A 10,548-nucleotide genomic window follows, 5' to 3' on the forward strand; every position below is an offset into this window, starting at 1 on the left:
TTCTCATCAAAAAAAAACAAAAACAAACCAACAGTAGTAGTAGCAGCAGCAGCAGCAGCAGCAAGGCTGTGGGCTTTTCCTGCTGATCCATGTTCATTGGGAAGTTACAGTGTGAGAGAGGAAGATCACAGAACTGAAAGCAAGAGTTTCACAATAGAGGCAAAGGGTAGGTCTTTAGCTCTAGGTTGGGGCGCCAGAATTGGGAAGGTTTGTCCCTGATTCTACAGAACACTGAACTCCATTTTTTTTTTTCAGGGCTGGGTCAGTTAGAACCTAAACAAACTAGAGACCTGGTTACAACCCTCAGGCTCTGCTGATGCTATCCCCCTTTGTTCCTGCAGCGTGGACCCTGTCAGCAGCCAGGCCATGGAGCTCTCTGATGTCACCCTCATTGAGGGTGTGGGTAATGAGGTGATGGTGGTGGCAGGTGTGGTGGTGCTGATTCTAGCCTTGGTCCTAGCTTGGCTCTCTACCTACGTAGCAGACAGCGGTAGCAACCAGCTACTGGGCACTATTGTGTCAGCAGGCGATACATCTGTCCTCCACCTGGGGCATGTGGACCACCTGGTGGCAGGCCAAGGCAACCCTGAACCAACTGAACTCCCCCATCCATCAGAGGGTAATGACGAGAAGGCTGAAGAGGCTGGCGAAGGTGGGGGAGACTCCACAGGGGAAGCTGGAGCTGGGGGTGGTATTGAGCCCAGCCTTGAGCATCTCCTTGACATCCAAGGCCTGCCCAAAAGACAAGCAGGTGCAGACAGCAGCAGTCCAGAGGTCCCCCTGAGATCTGAGGATAGCACCTGCCTCCCTCCCAGCCCCGGCCTCATCACTGTGCGGCTCAAATTCCTCAATGATACCGAGGAGCTGGCTGTGGCCAGGCCAGAGGATACCGTGGGTGCCCTGAAGAGGTGAGTGGCCTGGGAAGTGGGAGGCTGCTTGTGCCCATCCCCCAGCCCTTGGTTCCCTCTAAGGAGGCTGGTGCAGACATGGGAGCAGCAGGAAAGTGTAAGATCAAGCCCCTCCTAAGGGCAGGTAGATACTTACTTAGAAACACACCCTTCAGGCACGTGATTACAGTCTCATGCCTGTAATCCCAGCATTTTGAGAGGCCAAGGCGGGCGGATCACCTGAGGTTGGGAGTTTGAGACCAGCCCGATCAACATGGAGAAACCCCATCTCTACTAAAATTACAAAATTAGCCAGGCGCGGTGGCATATGTCTGTAATCCCAGCTACCTGGGAGGCTGAGGCAGGAGAATTGCTTGAACCCAGGAGGCAGAGGTTGTGTGAGCTGAGATCGTGCCACTGCACTCCAGCCTGGGTGACAAGAGTGAAACTCCGTCTCAAAAAAAAAAGAAATACACCCTTCACTAGTTAAGGATAAAAATAAGGGGGAAAAAAAATACACCCTCCAATTTTCCCCACTCCCCTGCTTTGTTGCTCCAGGCCTGTTTGCTTTCTCATTCCTCACTCTCTGTCTTTCCTTCCATGTACTTTCATCCTTACAGCAAATACTTCCCTGGACAAGAAAGCCAGATGAAATTGATCTACCAGGGCCGCCTGCTACAGGACCCAGCCCGCACACTGCGTTCTCTGAACATTACTGACAACTGTGTGATTCACTGCCACCGCTCACCCCCAGGGTCAGCTGTTCCAGGCCCCTCAGCCTCCTTGGCCTCCTCGGCCACTGAGCCACCCAGCCTCGGTGTCAATGTGGGCAGCCTCATGGTGCCTGTGTTTGTGGTGCTGTTGGGTGTGGTCTGGTACTTCCGAATCAATTACCGCCAGTTCTTCACAGCGCCTGCCACTGTCTCCCTGGTGGGAGTCACGGTCTTCTTCAGCTTCCTAGTATTTGGGATGTATGGACGATAAGGACATAGGGAGAAAATGAAAGGCATGGTCTTCCTCCTTTATGGCCTCCCCCCTTTTTCTGGCCAGAGCTGGGCCTGAGGGCCTGGGAGGGAGGGGTAGAAAGGATGTGATGGAAATCCCCTCCATAGGACATAGGAGGCAGGTACAGGGCCTCCCCTTCTTGTCCACGGGAGTACAGACGTCCCCTCTGTGCAAGCACAACTCAGGTAGAAATGAGAATGTCACCTTCCTTCACTTTTAGGGTCCTCCTGAAGTTCAGAGCTGATGGCCAAGCTCAGTGGGGAGCCTGGGCTCTGAGGATTCCCTCCTACCTGTGGTCCTAGCTCTTCCCAATGTCCTGCATGTCTGCCCCCCAGCACCCAGGCTGCCAGCCAGGGCACCTTAGCATGGCCCCAGCATACCACTGTAGGGAGCCTGGAGTATCCTTCCATTTCTCAGCCAAGTTATCAGTCTTGAGACTGAAGTCACACAGGCGGGAATGTAGATCTTGCACGCCTTCTCTACGGGCACCTGGCCACCTTCACCTTCTCCCCCTACCCCTTAGCAGGAATAGGGTGTTCTCCATGTTCTAGATAGTTTTCAGTGTCCTCCCTTCTTTCAAAGCACTTTGCTTGCATTTTGTTTTTTTTTTTTTTTTTTAAGAGTCCTTCATAGAGCTCAGTCAGGAAGGGGATGGGGCACCAAGCCAAGCCCCCAGCATTGGGAGCAGCCAGGCCACAGCTGCTGCTTCCATAGGCCTCAGGCTGCAAGCAGGAGACAGCACTGGCCCTTGGCCAGCGTCCTACCCTGCCCAACTCCAAGGATGAGCTCTGGGTATGGATCGCTGGCCCTTAGGCTCTTGCTTCTGGGGCTGCTGGATGGAGGGTCAGTGTGACTGAATAAAGTTCCATTTTGTGATGGTGGAGCCTCTTTCGGTAGGAGAATGGCTTTGCGCTGCCCCCCAGCAACATGGTAATGAGGGTGAGTAGGCCAGGCTACCAACGGGAGATGCAGTTTATTTACACCAGCAGCCATGGGGGCAGAGGGAATACACAGCGTTTACAAAGTTAGCTACCTGTACAGAATGGATTACATATGCAAAAATAAAAATCTCAAGACCACAGGACAGCGTGAGCCCCACCCCCCTCCCCCAATGACCCCAGCATGCGGTAATGCCAGGCGGGTGGCCCCTGGGCATGCGGGGGGGAGTGATGCATGGAAGGAAAAGCCACCGGCCATGGAAATTAGTACAGAACCCCCCCACACACACTCAGACACATGATAGGATACAGACACCTAGCCGGGGTGGGAAGGATGGGAATTGAAACCCACACAGCCTGCTGTTAAGAGGGAGGGGAGTGGGGAGCTCCTAGCCCCTGTTCAACTACATGGTAGGGGGGCACTCTCTCCCCAGAAGGAAAAGGGTTTGTTCCCTCAGGGTCCCTGCTGGACCAAGCCCATCTCTTACCCAGCCTGGGCAGGGGGCTCTGCCCTGAGGGCGGGCCAAGGAACAATAGGGAAGTTTATATGGACAAACCAGTTCCCAAACTACTTCCCACTTCTCCCTCCTCCCAACCAGAAGGGGGAAAAAGGGAGAGGCCACAGAGCAAAAAGTGTATTAGGGCCTGAGCTGCAGCTGCCTCTCAGAAGGGAGAGTGGCCCACAGCCTTCCTCCCTTCACCTTCAGCCCACTCCTTAGACTGCATCTGGAAGCGGCTAGAGGCCTGCTGAGATCCTCCTCTCCCTCCAGCCTCCCCTCAGAGGGAGAGGGAGAAGGCTACGGAGGGCCAAGAACAGAGGAGCCCTGGCCCCAGGATTTATTCTAACTCCTGCCAAATTCTGTTTGGCTTTTTAAAAAATAATCACAATTTGTGGGTTAAAAACCAATTTGCAACCAGGCATCAGCCACAATCAGAACCACCCCAGGGGGAGAGCGGGGTTCCAGACAGAGCACTGCAGCCCCATCTCTGTTGTTCCCTTAACCCTCTAGGGTCCCTAACCCGATCAGTCCAACCAGTCCTGGGTACCAGCTACCCAAATGTGGGATCGCCCCTCTTGGGAAGAGGGCAGGGGACATGTCCAGCAAGTGCCAGAGAATGTGGCTCAAGGTCACCTCCACCCGTGTCAGTCAGCTCTGCTCCCAGCCCAGGTCACAGTCCTCCAGCTCGGCTCCTGGGAGTGGTGGTGCCCGCATGGAGGGGGGACGGTACATCTCTTCTGGATGTAGACCAGGCAGGTGGGCACACTGGCATGACAGTCCCACAGAGAGGCAATGACACCCCTTCCCCTCCACTGACAACCCAGAGCACAGAGGCCACCCTCTCTTACCACCCAACTCCTCGCAAAAGGGGAGAGGCACGAGATTAGGATTTTCCTCAGAGCCCCAAACCACAAGTACAGAATAAATAACTTAAAAGCGCTAAGGAAAGGAAAAAGGGCAGGCTTTGGAGGCAGGAGCGCTGAGAGGAACTGAAGCCGGTCAAGGTGAAGGGGGGTGGAAGCAGCAGTTGGGAACCTGGGCTGCCCCGGTAGGGCAACTGGAGCAGGGTGGGCAGGAGGAACACGGGGCCACCCCAGGAGGGTGAGGCTGGGTCCCTTCCTGGGGCAGGGAATGAGGTAAGAAAACATTTCAAATAAAGCAGCACCGTTCCCTCTCACCTTGGGGCCCCACTCCTCACCAGCCCTGGGTCAGGGAGGAGAGGCAGGGGGAAGAATTCTGACATATCTCCCTCTTCCTACCCTCCCTTTCCCATTCCTTGAAGCTGTAGAGGCTGGAGGCCCTTTCCTGGCACCCAGCAACAAAAGGACAGCTCCTGCTGCCAAGGAGGCCCATGGGGACTGAGGGGAAAGGGCTGCCCCTGTGAGGGGCAGGGAAGGTGGCGGCAGTTCTGGACGCCCACCTCAGCAGACAGCACTCTGTGCCTGCCTACCACTGGGACTGGGGACATTTGATAGGATTCTCCACACAGACAACACATGCCCAGCCGTACCCCTCAGCTCCAAGCACCGGACCCATTCACATTACTGAGGGCAACCACAACAGGCCCCCTCCAGGCTCAGCTTCCAACCCACAGCCTCCCGGGTCACCACACTGCCCCTCGGCAGGGCTTAGTCCAGTTCCTGGGGTGGGGGGCAGGCAGTGCCCTGGCACAGTGCCCAGGTCAGGCCCCTGGCCTAGCTGGACATCCAGTAACTCACAGAATAAATAGGAAAACTGCCTCCCCACCAAACTTATGTCCAAGGCATAATATGTCCAGGTCTGAGTCCTGCACGCCGAGGAGTCGTGTTCCGTTGCAGAGGACCATGACACCCCCCAGGGGTGCATAATTGGATCCTCTGCCTGCCTGGCCCACCAAGCTTCCCAAGCCCCAACCCCCAGCAGCTGTCCATTTGCCAGGCTATGCCACCTGGGTGGGGGTCAGGAGAGAGGACTCTGCTCAGCCAAAGGCTATCCCTTGCACCCAAGTCAGTTGATGTCATCATAGATGCTGGGCGTCGGGGGTGCCGGTGGCTTTGGCTTCTTCTTTTTGTTGGAGCCCAGGCCGGAGGCAGTCCCTACCAGGCTCAGATGGGATTTCTTTTTCTTGGTTTTCCGTGACTCGGAGCTGTTGGTACCTGTAGAGAAAGAGACACAAGAAATGAGGGTAAGGTTGTGGCAGGAGAGGAGGTACCCCCATGGCTTCGGCCAGGGAGCCCCTGGGGCCCAACTGGGTCACGTACCTAGACCCCATCCCTGATTTTCACTCGTCTTGGAGGAGCCTGAATCAGAGGGTGAGAGGTCAGAGGAGCCGTCCCACTGAAGCCGGCTGATCAGGGCCTGGCTGTCAGTCATGTCAAAGCTGTCATTATCCAGGGAGCTCTCGACCTCCGGAAGGACACTGGGAAGGGGATGAGCCAAAGAAAGCCTTTAGAGATAGCCATCATCACCCTAACTGGTCACAACCCACCCCCTGCCTGTAGGGCCACTTACGCTGAGGGCCCGAGGAAATAAATCCGCACAGTTCGCCTCTGCTCATCTGTGTGCTGTGGGCAGCGCAGGGACCTGGTGGAGCGACAAGGCAGGGAGGGATATGAGGAACTCTGGTAAAGCCCCTCCCCTCGGCAAGGCAGGAGTCACAGGCACAGACAGGGAAGGGATGAACATAGATTTGTTCCCAGATTGTGGCCAAAGGCCTAACCATTATAAGAGGGAAGGGGAAGGGCGGGAGCCCCATTGCTCAAGTCCAGGGGTACTCCTGACCCATGCCCATGGTGAGTCCGCAGGAGGCCCCCGGCCCCCTTTCCAGGTTCTGTGCTCACCTTGTGCACATCTTCTTGGTGTGTTCAGAAATCACCCCACATTGCTGGAAGAGGAATATAAGCTGAAAGGAGGGATGGAGAAAACCTACTCTAGACGCTAGATGTTCTCTTCTGTATGAATGCTAGATAGCATTAATAGAGATGGCCCCAAGGTGTCCAGAGCAGACAGTCCCAGGCCACTATGGGCCAGGAAACCTAATTCCAGAGAGAGAATGACATGGCCCTGGACTGCTATGTCACCAGCTTCCTCCAGGGCCTTGACCACCGCCTATGGCTCCAGCCCACTCCCAAGGGCCTCCTCCCTTCGAAGGTCCCCCCTCACCGTAGTCAGCAAGCTTCGAAGCTCCTCTGGCCCCAGGGTCTCATAGCTGATCCCAGTTGAATTGTTATACTGCAGGAGAACCAGAGGTACAGGTTAGAGACCGGGCAGAGAAAAGGGAGGTGCAGGAGTAGGAGTGAGAGTCGGTCCCTCTGATCCCTTTCTAAGTGAGAGGCTTTAGGACAACCCTGCTATTTTCCAAATGATTTCTCATCTCACTTGCCAATGGACAAGGGGGTGGAACTCAGAAAAAAACATAAATATACAAGAGCCAAATAACTCATCAGCCTCTGGCTGTGAGCATTCTGATCACTACTTGTCCAAATCCCCACCACCTCGCAACCAGGACAATGAGAGAGAGTGTGTGAGGGGTGACCCAAACGTACCTTAAAAGGATCCGAATTGCTAAGTTCCCCTGAAGAAGAAAAAAGAAGGGGAAGGGTGTTTGATGCAGAGGTACAGACAGAGAACCCTGAAAATAACCAGAGAGGAAGTGGGGGTGACAGAAGGATCACAGGCCCTCCCTCAATACCCCAACCCCCGGGCCCCACCTCCACCCCCTGGCAATGAGTCCCAGAAGATGCAGCTAGAAGCATTCCCATTGCTCCAGCCCCACTTACCATTTTTGTGTTTTAAAGACTTGGATCTTCGAGGGGAATTGGGGTTCTGGAATGGGAGATACCATAGCTTTGGGGAAAGGGTAACGATAAGGGGGAGCCGAGAACCCAGGGAAGGAAAAAAGATTTGACAAAGCAGCATCCTCAAATTCCTACTCTTCCTCCCCAGTAGGCCTGTCTACCCATATTCCCTCCCCCAACTCCCATTCCCCGCCCACCAGAGACACCCTCAACCCCCAATGACCTCAGCCTTGAGTCAAGACACTCGAGGACTCCCTGCCCAAAGGGGAGGGTATTTGTTCTTTGCCCATATTTCCCCAGTGCCTGCCCCAGCTCTCACCTTGTCTGATTTTCTCTTCTTGGCTGGGGAACAAAAGGATAAAGAGCAGGGTTTCCGTTAAATTCTCAATCCAAGGGCATCTCAAGAAGGCCACACAGCTACACTCTCCCTTCATCATTCAAGGCAACAACTTGTGACCACTATATACCCAATTCCTGCTTCCCACCTCATCCCAATGCCCCCCAAGTTTCCCCAGGCTCCCAAGCACCTTTCTTCTCCGAGCCATAGGACCAGTCGTTGTCATTGATGTCATCATTATCCTCTTGGTCACTCTCAGACTTGTTCATATTGTTGCTATTGGCAATGCTGCCAACAGGAGGGAAGAGAAAGGGTCAAGGCAGTCACCCCCCTCTGCCCCCAACTTCAGAGGCACATGAAGCATCTGGGGCCAAGTACAACCCACCCTCTGTACCCTCCCAATGCCCCTGGGGGACCACACCATGGCACAGGCTGCAGAGGACAGGCAGCTCTGGTTCCCTCACCGGCGGTTGGCGATTCGGCTGCTGTTCCGACCCATTCCCAGGCACTTCTCCAGATGGGGAGCAAAGCGGGAGGCGGCAATGCTGCGACTGCAATTAGGGCAAACACACTCCTTGCTCTTCCACTGGTTGAAAACCTGTCCAAAGATGTCCAACCCCGGCTGGTCCACGATCTCTGGGGACAGGAGAGGCTGGCAATCAGGGGGGGCAGGGGACCCTCTCCTCGTGTTCCCACCTGGGGTCCCATGGCCTCTTCAATCCCTCCCCCAGCTCACAGGAGCTCCAGGCGCTACATCTAGCACAGTTTCCAGAGAAGGAAACTCGGGGCAGTCCCAGGGGCAGCGCCAGACTGCTGCTCCTTCACCCTGAAGCTCACCAAAATCCTTCATGCTATCAGGGTCCGTGTCGTCCAGGAAGAAGTAGCCACACTTGACAGCCCGGTGTACCTCAAAGCAGAATCCCAAACAAGAATCCTCGACCAGGTCCGCGTATATCTCCTGAGCGATGGCCTGGGCCCCAGGGGAGAACATCGACGGTCACAAAAGTCACAGCCCCCTGGACTTTCATCAACCAAATCTGCTGCCAGCTGGCCCCAGCCAAAAATCATGCTTTCTTTGTCATTTTCCCCAACTTGACTTCGTGTTCTTTCTTCTTCCTGGATCCTTGGCCTTTTCAACTGACTATTCCCTTTAAGGAACAAGGCTGACTACCCAAATTCCTCTTTGGTGTGGATGCCAGATATAGCGATGCAGAGACATCAAGAGAAAGAACTGGAGGCACACGTGGGGGAGCCCTCACCTCTAGTTTGCTGTTATCCAGGCCAGACAAAGACATTTCCTCCATTTTCATTTGTAAACTCTTGTGGAGACGGCGCTCTGACTGCTCATAGCACAGCGGGCGGCAACACGGCTGCACACATGGGGATGGGGGTGTTGTTGTGAGTCCACAGCACCTCTGAAAGCGGCCACCTTCCCTCCCCACTCGCTGCCCAGAGCTTAGTCCTGGCATCAGGGTCTCTCCCTCCCAAGGCCCAGGCTCATGAAGTCTGGAAGGTCCTTCAGGGCCTGAAACCTAAAGGGGGCCTAGCCCTTCCCAGACCTGAGCCCAGGCAGTGGACTCCACTGCCAATCAGAGTCTGGGTCTACAGGAGGCAGCAGCTCACCCTAGGTCCCCAAAACTCAAACCCCTCTTTGATACCCATGGTGCAATGCAGCAGGAGGAGGAGAAGGAACTCCAAGGCCTCAAAGCAAACCCACAGGGTGTGGCAAAGAACTGCACAGACTCCTAAATACACCCCCCCCTTCCCTAAAGACTCTCCTCAGAGTCACCTCTGCTTTCAGCCAGGATGTCCACTTGGGGGGGTACTGCTACCATAAGTAGAAATGGCCCTAGGACCCTACAACCTTCACCCCACTCTGCCTTCCCTTAAAATCAGCCTGCCACTCCACGAGGGGAGCAGAGCCCACAAGAGCCTATAGTTAAGGGACATTTCTAGCCACCATGAGCAGGGGGGAGGGGAGAGCCCGGTGGGATGGCATGCCAGGAGCGGGCACTCCCCTTACCTGTTCTTCCTTTAGATAACCACCCGCCCTCCCTCAGGACCAGCCCGGAAGTCTCTCCAAGAGCCCCAAAGTCCAAGAACCCCCACCCAAGGATTCAGACACAGCGCCCACAGCCCAGGGCCCCTCGGAACGGTGGGTACGAGTTTCAGGAGCTGCCGGCCTAGAGTGGGGTGGGGACTGACGAATGAGCCGGGGGCACTGGGAAGGGTAGGAGGCCGGGCCTCGGCTCTTCTCCCGTCCCTGCGGCACTGCTGCTGCATCATACCGACTGGGGGGAGGAGAGCCGAGCCGCCGGGGCCGGCGCCGGGCCGGGACAGACCGACCCCCAGAGAGTGGGCAGAGTGGGACGCGTCCCGGCCCCTCTCCTTCCCCGCCCGCCAGCAGCCCCGGCCGGCCGGGGAGAGAAGTCCGGGAGGGTGTCTCTATTGTCCCGGGGGCTGGGGCCTGGCTCCCTAACAAAGGCCCCGCGCCCCCTCCCCGGCCGGCCCTGCCCCGCCCAAGGGGGACCCAGACGGGGGAGAGCTAGGGGCCCCGGCCCGGCCGGGAAGCTGGGGGAAGCCGGGCGTTTCCGCGTCGGCCCGGGGGGAGGGGAAGGGGCGCTGACCCAGACCTGGGGGGAGGGGGCCCAAGCCCCGCCTCGGGCCCCGCCCCCCGCCCCCCGCAGGCCCCTCCCCCGTCCCCGTCTCCGTCCCGTACTCACCCCGCCCGGGGGGCCGCGCCGGGGCCCGGCGGCCTCTCAGGGCCGCGTCCTCCGGCGGCGGCGGCGGCGGCGGCTGCTCCGGAGCCCCATGTCCGTCGGTCCGTCCTCGCCTCTCCCCGGGGCCCAGGGCCCGGGGCCGGGGGGTCGGGCCGCCCCCCCGCCTCGCCGCCTCACCGGGCGGCCATGGCCCCTTCCCCTCCCTTCTTGTCCCGTCGCCGCCTCCTCCTCCTCACCTCACCCCGCCCGCGCGCAGTCCGCGCGCCGTCCGCGCGCCCCTCCCCCCGCCCCCCACTCCAGCCCGCCTCTCCCGGGCGGGGGGTGCGGCGCGAGCCCGGAGCGCGCGCGCGTGCCGCGACCGGAGGATGGATGGATGGAGCGAGCG

The 10,548-nt window shown here is 57.4% G+C and overlaps 2 protein-coding genes across 12 annotated transcripts in view; one reads left to right on the forward strand and one right to left on the reverse strand.

The window, feature by feature from the left end:
* The window catches only part of TMUB2 (transmembrane and ubiquitin like domain containing 2), a 4,223-nt gene extending 2,313 nt beyond the window's left edge, over nucleotides 1-1,910 (forward strand). For 3 of the 5 annotated variants that reach the window (XM_037734079.1, XM_017516150.2, XM_017516146.2), the window contains 2 exons: nucleotides 342-908; nucleotides 1,508-1,910. In XM_037734079.1, the coding sequence (XP_037590007.1) occupies nucleotides 367-908; nucleotides 1,508-1,871 (906 nt within the window). In that variant the 5' untranslated portion in view covers nucleotides 342-366 and the 3' untranslated portion in view covers nucleotides 1,872-1,910. Of the gene's footprint in view, nucleotides 1-255; nucleotides 909-1,507 lie in introns of all 5 variants that reach the window. The other 2 variants (XM_017516149.2, XM_017516147.2) reach the window with 1 other exon arrangement.
* Nucleotides 1,911-2,492: 582 nt separating this feature from the next.
* ATXN7L3 (ataxin 7 like 3) lies at nucleotides 2,493-10,548 on the reverse strand. 7 transcript variants are annotated; one of them, XM_037734076.1, is made up of 13 exons: nucleotides 10,167-10,548; nucleotides 8,703-8,813; nucleotides 8,281-8,413; nucleotides 7,908-8,079; nucleotides 7,634-7,731; nucleotides 7,426-7,448; nucleotides 7,089-7,134; nucleotides 6,855-6,883; nucleotides 6,472-6,540; nucleotides 6,150-6,193; nucleotides 5,821-5,892; nucleotides 5,571-5,728; nucleotides 2,493-5,465 (listed from the first exon to the last, which is right to left on the reverse strand). In XM_037734076.1, the coding sequence occupies exons 2-13, from the start codon at nucleotides 8,751-8,753 to the stop codon at nucleotides 5,317-5,319; spliced, it is 1,044 nt and encodes a 347-aa protein (XP_037590004.1). In that variant the 5' UTR covers nucleotides 8,754-8,813; nucleotides 10,167-10,548; the 3' UTR covers nucleotides 2,493-5,316. The 7 variants fall into 7 exon arrangements, with proteins under 7 accessions (XP_037590004.1, XP_017371629.2, XP_017371630.2 ...); XM_017516140.2 differs by having other exon boundaries at nucleotides 6,855-6,940; XM_017516141.2 differs by having other exon boundaries at nucleotides 7,089-7,155.

Source organism: Cebus imitator, unplaced genomic scaffold (assembly GCF_001604975.1).
Source record: "Cebus imitator isolate Cc_AM_T3 unplaced genomic scaffold, Cebus_imitator-1.0 Scaffold573, whole genome shotgun sequence".
Lineage (NCBI taxonomy): Eukaryota > Metazoa > Chordata > Mammalia > Primates > Cebidae > Cebus > Cebus imitator.